This window comes from Ceratosolen solmsi, unplaced genomic scaffold (assembly GCF_000503995.2).
Source record: "Ceratosolen solmsi marchali unplaced genomic scaffold, CerSol_1.0 scaffold11, whole genome shotgun sequence".
NCBI classification, from domain to species: Eukaryota; Metazoa; Arthropoda; class Insecta; order Hymenoptera; family Agaonidae; genus Ceratosolen; species Ceratosolen solmsi.
This window is the reverse complement of record NW_011948416.1, coordinates 2,895,740-2,914,273: the sequence shown is the minus strand read 5'-3', so window position 1 is coordinate 2,914,273 and position 18,534 is coordinate 2,895,740. Positions and strand designations below refer to the sequence as shown.

Genomic DNA, 18,534 nt, shown 5'->3' with positions numbered 1-18,534 from the left:
AAAATTAAAAAAAAAAAAAAAAAAAAAAAAAAAGGGGGGGGGGGGGGGGGAAGGGGGAGTCTTAAAAATGTATACTTTTCTATATAGCCATTTTGTATAATTGTTTATTTTATTCATAAATTTACTAAAACATTATAAGAATAGAACAACGGAAACGTAGACTTACTTTATTAAAAAAATTAATTTATAGAAATAACGTAACATTTTCATTAGCTAATCGTTAATAAGAAAAGAGAAGAGAAGTAATCACACAGATCAGGTTATTTGAAAATATTGAAAAATAGTAAAATGGAGTAAAATAGTAAATGAAATTTAAAGCGAAAACATTCATAGATAATAATAAAGGTTTAGAGTAATATGTAGTAAGGATTGTAATGTAGGGACGCATTAGTTTAAGTCGAGTAAAAAGTAGAAGTATTGTAAAGACAGTTGAAGAGACTGAAATTGATCTTCCATCGATAATTTGGAAGAAAATGTCTGATTTAGAATAATTCGCACTAAAAGTCTATGCGAGTGAAAAAAAAGGTGATCAAAGACGAGGCGAGTAGGTGCTTAGGTGAGTGAAATTTTATAAGGTTAGATGAGTGCAGCGAATAATAAGTAATGGCTACGTGATGTTAATGTGCGTTAAATGATAAACAATTGGTGCTTTGAGATAAAACAGTCAGTACAGAATGAAGCGATAAATATATGTGCTTTTTCTTGCGTCTATTTGTCGAATAGATTAAACTTTTTTCTTACTGCACTTCAATTTTAAAGAAGTATATTATTATTTACTGTAAATCAAATATTTTCATATGAATCTCAAACAACGAGTAATAGGAAAATTATATTTTAAACGTCATCGAGGATTTTCTTATTTCCATTAATGACGCAACTAATTACGTCTTTTACATTTAACGAAATAATAAAATAATATTTAGACAAATACCATATTAATTTATAGTCATCTATTTTATATTAAAATTCTATTAATCGTAAGCATCTTTTATAGTTACGTGAAATACATGGAAATGATTTTAAATAATTAGACTATAAAAATTAAGACTGTATATATATATATATATTGCTATGTATTAATTAAAGTTTTAAAAGAATATTCATTTTTTTTTTACTGAGAATTCAATATGAAATATTTTATATGGGAAAAAATAACATAGAATTTATATAAATGAATAATTAGTAGTAAGTAAAAAACTATAATTTAAATTTTACTTACTTAAAAGGATTAAATAATGAAGTCACTGAAAGGTTAAAAATCCAAATAAAAAAATTAATTTTAAAAAAATATATTTGAAAATAGCAGTAGAAAATATTTTCAAACATTATTTATTCCAACTTATGTAATAATATAGTGAATGGCATTAATTTTCATTAAAATTGAGTAATTATAAGTGGAACAAATTTATGTTTTGATAATTAATACTGCTATACTTCTATCATAATAATCATATAAAACATTTACATTCGAAAATACATAATAGTTGGTACAGTGAAAATTAATTAATTTTATACTTTAGAAGATAGGTATTTATTTAGAATTTTTCTTTAGTTTAACTGCTTATTAATGTGTCACAACATAAATGATTCTCTAAATTATAAGTACATAATGATGCTAATAATTTCACACGTATATTAAGTATCTTTAAAGAGATTATAGGACAATTAGAATCCTGACAGTATTTATTAAATTAACAGTGTTTGTTTTTTATAGGCACCATAAGCTATTATTAACTAATTATTGATATTTTGTATGAGAAAAATATTATTGGATAGTACTTGTTAAAAAAGTACTTGTTAAAGCTCTGAGGAAGAAACAGTTAAATGAAAATGTCATTTATTGGACAAAATAATATATTTAAGATTATATCAATATGGAATATATTTTATTTTAATAATTCAAATTAATAGAATTTTTTATTTATTTTTCTGAATTTCTTTATTTCAAAATGAGCATCTACACATTTTTGTATAGTAAGTATTTTAAACATTAATAAATTAAGTCATATATTGAATTTGTCGAGGCTGTAAAATATTTTTTATATTAATACAGAGATGTCGAAAGTCCTTATACATAAGTATTATCGACTTGTTATTACTTTCCTGCGTTGTATTTGTTGTTAATATTTGGTGGTTAATAATTTGTATTTGGTGTTAATATTATGGAATAATAAAATATTGATAGGATCATATTATATTCGATAAAACTATGACATGTGAAATAATAATTCTACATAATACTAACTTAAATAGCGTTTAACTATTTGGATATTATTTTTTTTATTTATTACTATTTCAACAGATATTGCAGTTTTAATGCAAATGGCAATTCTTTTCAATGTTAAAAGTTATAATATTTTTATTTTTTTTTTTTTTAATATAATCATTAAATTTTCTGATGTAATGCCAAATTTAGTGTTTTTTGATAAAATGTCATAGTTATAAATATCGAAATTTTCATTCTAATTCGCATAATGTACAAATAAGAGTTTTGGTTAGAAATCAACAATTTATATGATATTAAAAAAATTAAAAAATTTGTATCGCATTTTCAGTAAGATAAGATATTATTATTACGCGGATCAAATAATTATTACACGGATTACAGTTATAGAATTATTACAGTTATAGGAGTAGTAATTGTTTCATTAATAAACTATACCGTTTGTTATATTTATAATGTTAGTTTAAATTGTAAAATATTTAATAAAATAAAGTAAAATAAAATAATACCAGCTAATATATGGAATAATGTAATGTTTGTTGAAAGGTTTTGCCATGTACACTTCATAGTAGAAATATAACAATTACACTAAGTTTGTTATTGTTGTTTAATTATTGTATTCGTAGTTAAATTTATTGCTATAGTTGTTATAATTATTTAAGAAGAATAGTATAAGTGTATGGGATGCGATGTGTTTTTGCAAATAAATGCAAAATTTAAAGCGCAGTTGAATCTACAGTGCGGTAAACTAGTTAATTTTATAATGCTCATTCGAAAATGAAAAATTACTTACTATTAAGCAAGTTAAGACCACTTAATGATCGCTTGACTGAGCATCAAAGTCGTACCAACTGAATACGTATGGACGAAAGTAAAGGCCGTTAGGGAATCGAATAAACAAAAAGAAAGGCTAAAGTAAAAAAAAAGTCGACAAGTACATAGACGCAAGTGAAGTGCGCGAATGAGCGTAGTGGCATAAGCTTCATGGTGGTTTATGATTAATAAATAACGACGCTGGAGGTAACAAATGAAGTGTATGAAGCCTCAGAGATACAATGAGGTGGTCGTGGGAGGTGTCGCCGGGGCTCCTCGTACCGGTGGCATCATGGCGGTTCCGTTCATCCCCGGGGGCGGCATCATCCCGGGCATCATGGGAGGCCCCGGTGGAGGGGGCATCATCCCGGCCGGCATCATGCCGGGGGCCGGGGCGGGCATCATCGGGGCCGAGGCCGGGCCGACGTCGCGCGACGCACTCAGACCAAGCCCGAGGCTCTGGGTGCCGGCCACCACCCGGTACACCGTACCCGCGGCTCTCGCCGCGCCGTCCGCTGCTTGCTACGGATATACATAGGTTGCTTTTTCGTTTCACTGGCCTTCCTTTTCGCTTCCATCGGGATTCCTCGCTATCTCGCTACTACGCTCCCGCCTATCCTACGCAACTATCGATTCTGCGGGCATGAGCCCTCAGCACTTCTTTCTCTCTCTCACTATTCATATATTTTTTCTCTTTCTTTCGGAGCCATGCACCCTATGGTATACCGCTCTTTATCCATCCGCTTTATGATAATTTATCAGAGCGCGCAATTTTTTTTTGTTTTGTTTTGTTTTTTGTTTTTTTTTGTTTTGTTTTGTTTTAAAGTAATTGTACAAATCGTGTGTGCGCGCGCGCGCGCGTGTGTGTGTGTGTGCGTGCGTGCGTGTGTGTATGGAGGGGGTTATATATGTATGTGTTAGCGTGGATTGTCAAGTCAATGTAATGTTCGATAGATTGAAGTAATCATGCATGTGGACTTAATGTTCGTATGAGTACATAAAACCATTAGTGATCGAATATAGTGTAAATCAAGTTCTTATATCTTGAAACAACTAACACTTTACAAATATCTTCTGTCTCTGGTTTGGGCTCGATTATTGCAATATTAATGTAAAAAATACCATACAATTAATTTACAAAGACAATCAATTAATTTAGAAATACACTTGTATGCATTCAATTGGATAATTTAACATGTATCGTTCCATATATGTGTACTTATTTCTATACAGTATTATGTAATTCCTTATCTATATATAGGAATTAAATTTTGATTTCTTTATCAAATAATTTACAAAATTTTTACACAATATTATCTTACGATAGTAGCTTCCTAGTTAGAAATTATGCAAAGAAATAAATAACACATTCTATGATTTCTCAGAAGCTGAATTTTTGTAATAAATAGATTACGCTTCTTAATTATAATTCAAACAATTAAGTCAGTTTCATTAAATATAGAAAAAAGCCAAACAGAAAACAATATGCTACATTCTGAATTATATTGTCTCTATAATTACTTGTTTACATAATTGAAAAACAATTGCCTTTTTTATTTAAAACACAATATATATAAAACTTTTTTTTGTATTCGATAAGACACCTTTCTCCTTTTCATTTTCAGTGTATGTATGAAATTCGAGTGAAATAATTTCGCAATATAATTCCATTAAATGTGACTAACTTTTTCAGTACATTTATAAAAATGTGTATCCTGTAATGTTATAAATAGTCGTTAAGCACTAAACAATTTATAGTAAACATAAATTTTATTTTTATTAATTTAATTATGTGGACGATAAATTGACTACATAATAAAAGTCTATCTCTGATATTTATTAATATCTTACTAAAGTTCTATTAATACTTTATTTTTATTGCAAAAATAGAACTATAAAAAAGTAAGTAAGTTAATCAAAGTTTTATAATATTTATAATATTTATATATAACATTCAATATGCTTTTGTATCCTACACAGTACTTCAAAATATTTTTTATAAATGAATTATTGTAATTTCTCTCAAACAATTTGCTTTGTATGTTTAATTCGAATACAATGACATTTTTAATATATATGATGAGATTTTTAATATTGCTGTGATAGATTGGTGTTATAAAAAATTAGTAAAAGTTTGAACAACGATTGACAGATTTTAGTATGAAGTCTATGCTATTTACTGTTCTTATTATTTTGTTTGTATGGGCGTGTTATCGATAAAAAATATTTCTATTTATTACGACTAGTTTATTATGAATAACTGTGGGATAATTATAAATTATTAACTTTAAAAAGTTCTGTGCAATTTTCTTACACCTATTTACAAGAATCTAAATGCAGTAGTAGTAAGAAAAAATTATAGACTTCAAATTTTTTTCCGATTAAATTAATATTATCTACCAATGCACAGTATTGCAATTTTTACGCTGTCGTATCGATAAATTTAGAATGTTGTATATACCGGTAAAAGGCTGCACGAGAGCGAAATAAGCGAACCAGAAAAGAAAACACGAAAAGTTATCTAGCCAATCACCGGCAGTGTAGTATAAAAATTATATGTGTATTTACGTACATTTCATTCGTTGCGATATTTCCTTTCTGATGACGTTATAATAGTATATGTAAATGGAGAATGTTTTTTGCAATTATCATAAGAACATAGCTTTAATTAATCTAGTTTTGCGCCATTTGTATTTTTATGTAAGTTCGTAATACACGCTATAATTTTTTTTTGCATTAGTCATTATCAATTATTCAATTATATTGTTGAGAATACGTTTTTAACAATATCCGATAATATATCAATTTGTATCATGCGCAAATTGTGTGCAATAAAAATGTTTATGTATGTTTATATATGTGATATAAAATATTATATAACATATATATTATTATATTCTCTTTTCTTCACGATTCCTATTTATTTATAAACTACAAAGTTATATATATATATATATCAGTTTTTATAAGATATATATGTTGAAGTATAACGTTATCTAGTTTCTAGTTTTTTCTTTTTTTTTTTTTAACAAAGAATTTTTAATTTAATAATTACTAATTGAATGGATTTTACATTATTATCACTATTATTAATATCGTTATCGTCATCGTTATCACCAGCGATAGTATCTTTTACACTTTGGTGTAGGTTGAAATGTCTATTATATATTCAACACATATTCATGACACATTAAAGAAATATCACAAGATAGTATCAACAAAATAAATTTTTCTTTATCATTATAACGTTGCCTGCAAAAATTGATAAAATAAGTAAAAGACAATTAATTTTTTAATTATTTTGAAAGAAGTTAATATTGGTACAAGGATCCATAGTCATTTAAATAATTCTATATAGACGAGCATCTAAATTGCAAAATATCGAAATAATTTTAAAGAATAAAAATATAATTATAATTATATATTATCATTTATTATAAATGTATGATTTTATATGCTAAAGCATGATTATTTATAAACTAAAGTAAATTCCTATTATCCACGTATATATTATTCTTATTTCAATACCGAATCTGAAATGAGTTTCGAAACTAATTTCGCACAGAGCTATTTTTGCAATTGAAGCAACTCATTGCTCATAAGCGCATTTGTATAAGAATGTACAATTTTACGTTTACGAAATATAAATGTCGTTATAAGGCATTTGATATTTGTAAGACGAAAGCAGAGTCAGAATTTCAACTCAGTTAATTATGAAATTAGAATAGTAGAGTCGTAAAGAGACAACAATAATGATGTACTCTACAGCCACTGACATTGTTAATAATATTTAAAGCTGCATAAAGCGGCATCATCCAAAGTGAAACGTGAGGGAAATCTTGACGAAACCTTGAAGAGGACCGACCGTTTATGGGCTCGCGAACGCGTGCACTTTCACCTACAAGGGCGGACCGTTGCCAGCCTATTACTACTGAGACTTGCAGGCCATTCGACCGTTGGCGCCTGTAATACGATAATACGCGGAAAAGTGCTGTCGGCGGCAATGGCCGCACGTTTTCTCTGCACGCGACGTTAATGCCTTCGATGCGCGATAGAGCGTGATTGTGTTGCATTCGTGAGGTTAATAATACTCACGAACGATAATGAAGTTAAAATAAGCGAATTTTTTTCATTTTAATTTAGAGCAGACTCTAGGCAAGTTTTGTATTAAAAAAAGCCTCGTTACTATGCTGTCACGCGTTACCTCAATTCAAACAATAAGTTTCATAAACTCACGAAAGACATAATTATATATTCTAATTTATTCCTTTCTCCTTTCAATTGAAATATTTTCTTTCATTTCAGGCAGTTTTAAGTCGTAAAAGTTGAGATAGTATTTTTTAAACTTGTAGTTCAATTTTTATTCAGATCTCGTTATCATTTACGTATGTACCATTATGCGTAATTTACATTTAGTTCAAAATTTTATTACACTTTTGTATAAAACGATTTTTATTAGATTCAATAATAACTTATTAAATTATAACTTTAATTATTTTCTATTTTAATCTATAAATTGTTACTGAAAATTTGGATATCATTGTTTTAAGAAGTCTATAATTCGATAGAGTAGGCTAGTCTAATAATTTCTATTCCTCATAATGACGAGCAAGTAAATATAATAATATTCGTAGAAATCAGTTGCGTATTTAATGTTGTGATAATATTTTATACTTTCTAGATAATCGCTCGAATTGATTTTTGTCTAAAATAATTTCTTATACAATGAATTAAGTTTTATTGATTAATGATTTAAAACCGTTCAATTTAATATTAAGGAATTATTATATAATTTGCCAAGTAATCATTATTATTTTATAATATTATTTAAACAGACGTTGACAATCTGCAATAATTTTATAATATATTTAAATTTAAGAATGATTATACTTTTACTGTATTTTTAAAAATTTTTATGATTTTTTAGTTGGTTTCAATTTCGTTATTTATTATAGTAAAAATTTTAATGAAGAGTAACAATTAAACGCTATCGCATTTGAATAATATCAAAACTCATATTAATCAAAGTTTCATTCATATTTTGTAAAATAAAATAGAAAAACCTTAATACCTAACAAATGCGATTCTCACAATCAATATATTAAGATGCATAATTCATTTAATAATTTTTCATATATAATATATTAACATAAATTTGTTTAATTATAGAAGTCAGAAGTGATTGTTAATATTGATTTTCTAGGATGCATCAATTTACTCCAAGTTTTGTATATAATATTCAATAAAAGGAATTTTTCATTCTACCTTTTTCTAAAATGATTTTAATAAAGGAAAGAATATTTCAAATAGGCCAACATTTTTTGCTCGTATTTTAGAAAATATAAGGTATACTGAACATTTTATCGTTTCTGTTCTATTCAGATATTTTATTGAAGTTCTTCAGGAACCATATGGTCAATTCAAATAAGCACGTTAAATTAAAAATTCGTAATTATATATTCGGGAAATATGACAAATTATTTTCTAAATTTCGAATCGAACATAATCGAAAAAAATTATTAAATAGATTAAATGTAGAGTTTCCATTTAAAACAATATGTCAACTATAAATTGTTCAAGGAATGTTGAACAAAATATTAAATATTTGCCGATAAAGATTTATATACTTGGAGTACATAATATTATACATTTATAAATTAAATAAATAAAAATAAAATGCAAAACAGGTTAATGAATTTTGTACCAACTTCCTATTCAAAATAATTAAAAATATTCAGAATATTTTCAACGAAAAGTTTAAATTCTTGATTTCTTAAACTTGTAATTGTGACTTTAATGGCAATAAATTGTCAAAATTATACAAAAGTATCCTTTGTATCTTGAATTTGGCTAAAACGTATGCTTTAAAAGAACACAAAGAAAAATCTATAACGAATTGACATCTAACGAATGTTATTCTAGATATGATAAAAACCGCATTGTCGCTATTTTCACTTCTATGCTGATATAATGAAGAAAGTCGCTATTTTTGTTATGATGAATCAGCTGTAAAAATCGAATGACTGTAAAAAAAAATCCTGTATAGATCGACTTACCCTGATGATGTCGAAGAGGAAGTTACCGGAGCCCCCGCCGCTTCCGCCAGCACCGCCACTATTAGCACCCGACGCGCCAAAACCGAAATTGAGGAACCTTTTGTTACGATTCTCATCGTCGTTGGCCTCAATTTCTTCGAGTGGGGCAAGTTCACCTTCGCTAGCCTCGTTTACCTTCGAATTTGCTGTTTCGTCGGCGAACTGAACACGTACCTCGTTATTCTGGGACTCTTCGCGTTTTTGACTGTCAGCTTCACTTACTACTTGGTTATTCTCATTTGCTTCCGGATTCACATCCTGCAATTTTTATCCATAAATTTTTCTCATTAATGTATGTTTTCTCCAATACATACATACATACGTGCGCATAAATACATATGCATATACAGATAAATATGCATACATACATATGTATATATATATATATAATCATGGATATGTATGCATGCGCGTATGTATATTTACTTGTATACATACATACATACCTACATACATACGTACATACATACACACACACACACACATATATATATATATATATATGTATATATGTGTATGTGTGTGTGTGTGTGGGGGGGGGGGTGTATGTGCAGTAAGAGAAAGAAATAGTTGCATGGAATTTCATTCGCTATTAAATTCGAGATGGGCAAGTAACGTGTATTATGAATGGAATTTCTTTGTCGGTAACATATAGAGTGAAATATGTGCTGGAAAATATATATTGTGTACATGTGTAAAATAGTTTGCAAGTGCGAATGACATTCATTATAATAAAATTTTTTTCATTGACAATTTTATTATTTTTTAAAACTGGCAATTAAATTTCATTACTTTAAAGTTAAATTTTTACATGTTTTAAAAGTTTTAAACAATTGTAAAATTTTAAAGTGAACATATTAAAAAGTATTTTATGTTCATAGTTCTTTTATAAAAAATATATAATAATTAATAAAAATTGAAAGACTATTTAGCTGAAATTTCGATACTAAAAACTTGTACCCTATTAAAATGATAATATTACGATTCTTGATTCTATATTTTTTAATATGGCAACAGTGTAAAGATTTGCAAAAAAAAAAGAAACATTAAAAATATTATCATTAGCATTTTAAATAAAGTAATATTAATTATGAAATGATTAGTATATAAATCGTAAGTTTTGAATATTTATTATAGGAAAATTATTATATATTTTTCATATATATACAATTATGAATATTCGTTTTCACTTAAACATTTGAATATATAATTGTAGTATCGTACAGATAGCTATTTTTTCATATTAAAAAATAATCAGATACTTATTATCGACTAACTACTTAGTATATTACCTACTGTTTAAAATTTATTCAATTCATAATTTAATTATTTTCAGCGACAAATTAAGCTAAGAATGTCAAACACATAATTATAGTGGCATATTTCATTTAGAAAAAGCATAAAGAAAAAGCCCACATGATATTTTGAATTTGTGGAAGTATGAAGTGATAATTCATAGAATGAATATTGACAATTGGATTAAAAATCTATTGCTTTGATGTATGTAGCATGTATGACATATAATTACGAAATAAAGAATAAAATTTCATAAAAAACTTACTGGAAAATAAATGAAAGTTGAATAAATTTGTTAAAAAGAAAATATAGAATTCTGATTAATTACAAATAAAAATTTGTATCGAGGTTTAAAGGCTATTCTGTGAATAATTAGCAGTAAAATTATCATAAAAAAAAATTATTTACAATAGGCGAGCATGAAAGAAACGTTAATCACATTAACAATAGACAAAAACGTCGTTCAATAAATTTGTTAACCTTACAATAGTAATTCAATATATTCTAATAAATATGGTCTATGACAAATAGACTTTTTTTCTTTTTTTTTTTTTTTTTTTGATTAAGCTATAAATAAGTTTGAAAAGTAATCCTGACAAATTTTGAAAAGATGAATCGTGTGTAAATATAGAATACATTCACGATTAGTACATGATGCAGAATGATCATGGCGATAGGCTGATAGTCATGTTTAATTTTTCTTAGTTTTTGCTAGTTTAGGACTAAATTTTACTTAATACGTCGTCACAATCTATTAACCAATCGTAAAGTTCAGTAAATAGATTTTATTACAATATTATTAATATGGAGAATTTTTTTCTATATGCAAAAAAGTTTTTAATGATGGTGCTTCTCGATTAAATAGTTATTTATATGTCTGAAGAATATTATTAAAAATAAAGTATAATAATATAAAATTTTCACTTACAATTCTCTATGTAGTTTGTGAAATTATTAAAAAATATAATTCTAAATAATTATCTAAACAATGAAACTAATAAAACTGCTCTTCTTGTAATTGTAAGCCTAAACTAGCAAATAAATTCAGGTGTATATATATATATATATATATATATATATATATATATATATATGAGAATAGATAATATTAAATACTAGTATGTATACTATTTTGAGTGACAAATAATGATGAGAAAAAAAGGATAAATTGAAAAGATCGAATTCATATTTTCATGAATGAATTATGAACGACCATTAGAATAAAAGGCAGAAAGTTAAAAATAGCATAAGAGAATTTTCGTTACATTCTTGTATAAAAACCATGTATAGTTCTGGTCTTTGGGCTGTTTTCATAGAAGCCGTTGTCGCCTTAAAAAAGTGTTACTCTGCTCCTTACGTGTCCATCATTTTTCTTTTCATCCCCAGGCATATGAGGTAGACAGCAGCTAACCACGAAGATGAACATTTTCAAATTTTTATATTTTTTCATTCCGAGAAGTCCAGATACCTTTAAGACATTTATTTAAATCCTCCCCCTTTATACATCTATTTTCATTATATATAGTTATTATTAACTATATACCGAAGTTCTAAAAGTTCGGTCAACACAAGTGTTGACAAATATGTTTTGTTTTTAATGAATATTCAATATAACTATAGACTATATGTATTCATATAAACATCATCGTTCGAAATTTTAAATGTAAAAGATGAGGTTACATAGATAATTCGAAAATTCGATGGATTATCAAAATATATTATCCATTATCATTACAATTATCGGTGTATTCATGTACATTATTGTACATTGTTATAATGAAGAATTTATTGGCAAGGATCAAAATATTGGTAAATTAAAATTTGTTGATATCAATTGTAATTTAAATATAAATGAAATTAACGCTTAAAAATATAAATCAATATAATTGTTATAAAAATACATTGTGTAGTATATTCTATTATCGATATTAGAACAAAATTTAATTTTGAAAAGTTTCATTTATTATTTAATAATAATGATGACTCATTTTTAATACAATAATTTAATACAATTAATGTTGTCGGTAATTGTACGATCAGTTTTATACTAAATTATAATATATGTCTTATTAATATATAAAATTATTTTAAACTATTGTACCAGAGGAATAAAATATTTTCAGTACGTAGAAAATAAGGCAAGATTAAAATGCTAAAATATAAAAATAATTTCTATCGAAAGAATATTAGTAAATAAATTTTTCAAATATTATAGAGTAATTTTAAAATTGTATATAAACTAGTAAATAATATATCTAATGATACAAAACTAACTTGTATAATAATAAATACTCCTTATAAAAGTATAGATTAGTTGTATAAGTATAATTAAATTATCAGTCCGAAATAAGTAAATTTTATAGTTCTATAAGAAAAATTAAACGTCTTGTTTTAAATAATTTTATTAAATAGAATATGCCTGAGATGTTTTTAACTAAAATATAATGTATGTATATACATACCAATCAAAAGTTGATTTAAATTTATAATTTCATATTAAACTAACTATATTAAAATAACTAGGAAAAAAGCAACTATAAATTAATTTTAACAAAAGTACTAAAATTTTACAAGTGATTAATTTTTCCAAAAATATGTAATTAATATCAATCGAATTGAAAAAATAATACCATATACGCAATTTATTAAAGGATAAAAAATAAGTTCACGAACCTTATCACAATTTAGTATGATTTTTTGCATAACAATAATAATAATTTTATAATGTGAAAAAATATCGGTTCCTTATCTAAATGTACTCCAATTTTAAATTATAATATGTCAAAATATTAAACTAAATACTCGTATATTCTAATTGTTACAATAGAAAGTTCAAGAATATATTTTTAAACAAATTTGTTGTACATATATGTATTAATATACTTACATATATTATCTCAATACAAATTGTTTATAAATCCTATAAATATAAATCATATATTTCTTGGTTATTCTTTGATTATGAATTTTGCTGCAAAATTCTATATCATTAAATTGATTTTCTTACATTTTAATCAATGATCTTATCAATTATTTGCTCAACATAGACTAAATGTATTTTTGTTATTTTATTCATTCAGAGTTTAAAAATATTTGCATAATAATTAATTTTCAAAGTTATATTGTAAATTATATACTTATTATTTATAAATAAGATAATTTCTAAATATTATTTGGCCCGATCATTTAATATAAATAATTCGAATAATAATTTAATACGAAACGTGTGAAGCTTTTCTTTTTTTTTTTAAGGAAATCATAATTAGCCCCTCGTATAAAATATTTAAATAAATAAATTATCTCTATAATAAAACCTTTAATAATAAGCTAATACATTGTGTGAATATGTCGATATTGAACACTATTGGATAGCGAACTGATTCCACTGTTAAAGATAAATCCATTTCAATTTTCAATATTAAATATGTTTTAAAATATAAGTTTTTACTACCAACTTATATACAGCGATATTTAGAAACGAACGACTCGGAAAGAAATGCTGATATCATTTATAAAAAAAAAAAAAAATAGATTTTTGCCAAGTATTTTTAAATGTCGGTTGTTAGTCTTCTGTACAGAGGAAAATGCCTAACATGTTGTGACTCCTTGCAATTATCCTTTTACTGGGACTTCCGTGACATTTTCACCACTTGTTGTCGTTGATACCTCATCGATATATGTGGTAGTTGTCGATATTTGTATTCTTGTTGCATTTATAGCCTTTTCGCTGACATTGGTCGTCGTTTTTGAATTTTCTTCGTTGTTTAACTTGGGTAAAGAAAACGCTATCTTGGTGGAAATTTCGTTGTCTTTGGGTTTACTGAAAAAATCGTCGTCATCAACAAAGCTCTTGAAGTCGTTGCCAGTCTTGTCGTCCTCCTCGTCGAAGGGATTCTTGACGTTGACCGTTGTACCCGACTCTGTTTTATTCCCAGCATTCCTATTACCTCCAAGGATACCCTGGACGATCACCGGTCCGAAGATTTTAAAGACTTCGCCAACTACCATGTTCACCTTGTCATCGATCATCTAGAAAATATATTTTCTCGGTACTTTTATAGCCGAGTCTCTTGTATGACGGGACGAGCCCCCTGGCTGTCTTTTTCAAAAAGCGTTTGTTGCACTAGAGAGACTGATTTTGTGCGTACAATGGTAGTAATTAAAGTTTAACGATGTATATATGCAGAAGAATGAGAAGAAGATAGAGTGCCAAAGAATTTGAATTTTCAATTTTGATTAGTTGATTGCATCGTTTGTTTTAGTATTTTTAATGAAGAAAATTAAATGTGTAGTTTGATTATCAAACTATAATCAGTCGCATAAAAGAAAACATGATGTAATTGATATAATAAAACAAATGTTTTTATTTTTAAATTTGCAATTATTCACCTAATCCTATTGAGCATATTGCTTTGCAATAAATAAACTCATTTACTTTAAAAAATATATAAAATATATTTGCCAAAAAGATATCCAGTATTTTTACTATACCATACTACACCTCCACTTTGCAATAAAAGTATATTATTTTTAGTCAAATAGATATTAGTATATATATAATATATATATATATATATATATATATATATATATATATATATAATATTTTGTAGAACTAAATATATGAATGTTAGTTATTGATATAAGAGAAATACTTTTTTTTTTAATTATTGATACATGATAATTTCACTGAATATTGAAAAATATAAAATCAAACAGTTAAATACGAATATTATAGTTTATTGTTTATTTATTTTTTTATATAGTTTTTCTTTGATCAAAATCTACATATATTATAATAAAATTTTTTAATGCAACTTAATTTTGAATAATAAATTTAGCAATGGCAATAAATTGTATTTGAAAATCGAACTCCTAATAACATCCTTATTATATTGATGTCAAAACCTATGAATTTCACGTCAATAATTATAAAAAATATTTATGTCCAGTTTGATTTATGATAGATAATAGCATGTGTTTTATTTCGTTGATGATGAAATAAGATGATGCGATATAACCTCGAACTGAAAAGTCTGTCATGCGAAGATAATCCCGTGATTACCTTTCCCCATTTCTTAAACATGTAAACTAGAATGTTGAGGAAATTGCATATGAATTGCTTTTACGCTTTAACATAAGAAACAGGTTTATACATTTGTCATTTTTTCTTCGTTATTATTATAATAATGTTTGAAGATTCTATTACATATATGTTATTATAATGAATAATATAGTGCTTTAAAATTAAGTAGTGTTAAGATTTTCTTTAAATTAACTGTTAAAATCTTTATTAAACTTATTGAATCAAATTAACTATAATTAATATCATGGATACAATTATACATCCTAAATTTTCTAGAATTGAGCAATTAATATATTTTTATTTCTTATAAATTAATCAAATAAATTGCAAGATTAACATGAAATATATCAATATTTATATAAGTGATGTCTCTTACTATACAAAAGGTTTTCAATTATTAAGAAAAGCTTATAATTTGAAAATATTTATTTCACATAGTGACAATGCCATTATAATGTCAGTATATGAATTATATTACATTATAAAATAATTAAAATTTATTGATATTTAAGATTTTATTACAAAAATAATAGTATAGTCCTATGCATGGAAGTTGCGTATTATAAATTGCATTTGAAATAAATATTTATATTAATGTTATCTTCTATTACGGTCTAAAATAGATTTTATGAATATATAAATATAATAGTTTTTAGATAAAAGGATAGATTAGAACAAACAGGTATTTACATAAAGAAATATTAAAATATCAACGTTTTTGACTAATTTTACGTATGCCTTTGAAATTTTAATATATCCTTGCATTGCATGAATTTAAAAAAAAATTAAAAAAGAAGTATGCAAAATCATAATACCTTGCCAACAATATTTATTATATAAATCAAATAATAATTATTAGTTCTTTGTATAGAAGTATTATAATAGAAAGTTTTACTAAAATCACTCCTGCGAAACGTCCAAATACTAAAGAATTCAAATGGAACGAGATCGTAATCATTTTCATTGAATAAATCAACATTATCGAGTTAGAAATTATAGAATTAAAAGTATTAGGTATTAATAGTTAGTAACTAGCTCGTTTTATCCACATTAAATAACTATCTAATGTATTACATCAATGAATTGTATCAATATATAATAAAGAAAAAAGTTAGATTCTATAAATAATGATAATAAAATGGATTTCTCTTTTTTTAAATGTTTTTGCTTAATATATTTTTTCGAACAAAAATAACCAATTTATTTGGATTTTTATGTCTTGTAAGTTATTTGATACATTTATGGATTATAATATATTCAATATAAATATTCAGTAATATAATAAATACACTATAAAAATATAATTTCATTTGATGCCTGGTAAGAATCTAAAAATGGAATTATGAACTTAGACAACAATTGAGAAATAAATCACTCGAAGAACTATAATTACGCAATGTAGCACCTTGCTGATTTTACATCGTTTTAACGTCGCTTCCTACACAAAGAACTAATAATCGTCCATTAACATTATTACTGGTCGTTGGCTGATGAAACAAAGAAAGCTGCACCATATTTATAAAATGCGAAGCATTGAACTTATTTGCATCAAAATAGTCGAAATCTGTATAGTAGTTTTTAATAAGAATTCAGATAAAGAAGGCAATTATTTTAATGGATTTAAAAAATTTCAAATTGACAAACGTCAGAAATTTCGAAAAACCAAATTTATATTAACTTCATAACGAATTAGAATAAGTAATTGTTGAAACCATTTACAAGTATAAGAATGCCAAGTATAAAAATAATATATTGACATAAGTTATAATAAGCTTTAGTAAAAGTTTAATATATAAGTTGTAAATAAGGTAGAAAAATTTGGATAAAATTAAAATATTATAGATTATTTTTTATTCGGAATAAATGAGTAAATTAAAAATTTAATTAATATAAAAAGAGAGTACTACGCTAGTTGAAACATACTTCTAAAATTTATTCCTTATTTTCTATAGAATTATAGTAAATATAATTTGCTATGATAATATATGCAATACGTAATAAAAAGATTTTTTTTTACAATTATAACATTTTTCATTAAAAGCTATATCGTCGATAAGCTAGATATAATGAAAGAAATTATATTAATTAAAAGTTAATACAAATATATTGCAGTGTGTAGTGAACATTATCATTATCATCATATACATGTATACTTAAAGGCGAATTATAATAGAAAATAATAATAAATATTAAAGAATTATTTGCCAATGAAAAACAATATGTGATAATATATAGTTGAGATTGTTGTACTATTATATACATATGGGTAATAATGAAAAAAAAATTTTTACATTCATTTATTAAATTATTCAAATGGAATAAGTTATCTAATCGATGCTCGTCAATCTATGAAAATCGATATATTTCATTATATGAGGTAAGACTCGATTCAAATGGAGCTATTTAAAGAAAAAGAATTCTGTCAGACATAGCAATCCAGTTTTCTCTGACCTACTTTACAAAAGTGTAAATTTTAAGTTAAGGTCCACCTTGGAAACTATTTATTTTTACTGACCGATTGGGTCTATAATGCGTGATATATTTATTAGTTACACAGTGGAATAGTTTATTTTAACAATATTAGAAAATGTTCCATATATATATATATATATATATATATTAGATAATATGTTAATACAAATGTGGCATTATGTAAAAATCTTAGAGTCCGAAAAATCGTTTATAATTAACCAAAGTGGTCTAACCACATAATGCACTGCGGGCCAGCTGTAAGTAAGTCATTTCTGGCGAGTGTTGGCTTCGAGTCACAACAGATATGCTTCTGCGAATAAGCAGAAAATGTTATATGGACATGCGCTGATTAAGAAAAGGAACTTCATTGGCGACGATGTTGTCACGTTCTTCTTCCGCTTCTGAAAGGATCATCGGAGGTTTAACGAATTCGCATGGCACCAAATGAAAAACGACGATTACGAAGCGCACGAATAATGAGAGGCGAAAAAGTTGGGAGCGGACGAAAACGTCGCACGTCGTACTACAAGCTGCTTTCACGTCAGGAA

At 25.9% G+C, this 18,534-nt stretch overlaps 1 protein-coding gene across 2 annotated transcripts in view; it reads right to left on the bottom strand.

The window, feature by feature from the left end:
• Positions 1–18,534, bottom strand: part of LOC105359179 (formin-B) — a 49,468-nt gene that overhangs the window by 8,277 nt on the left and 22,657 nt on the right. Inside the window, exons 4-5 of one of the 2 annotated variants that reach the window (XM_011495690.1) lie at positions 9,094–9,390; positions 3,320–3,559 (exon numbers count right to left, since the gene is read on the bottom strand). In XM_011495690.1, coding sequence (XP_011493992.1) covers positions 3,320–3,559; positions 9,094–9,390 — 537 coding nt within the window. The remainder of the gene's footprint in view (positions 1–3,319; positions 3,560–9,093; positions 9,391–18,534) is intronic. The other variant, XM_011495691.1, reaches the window with a different exon arrangement.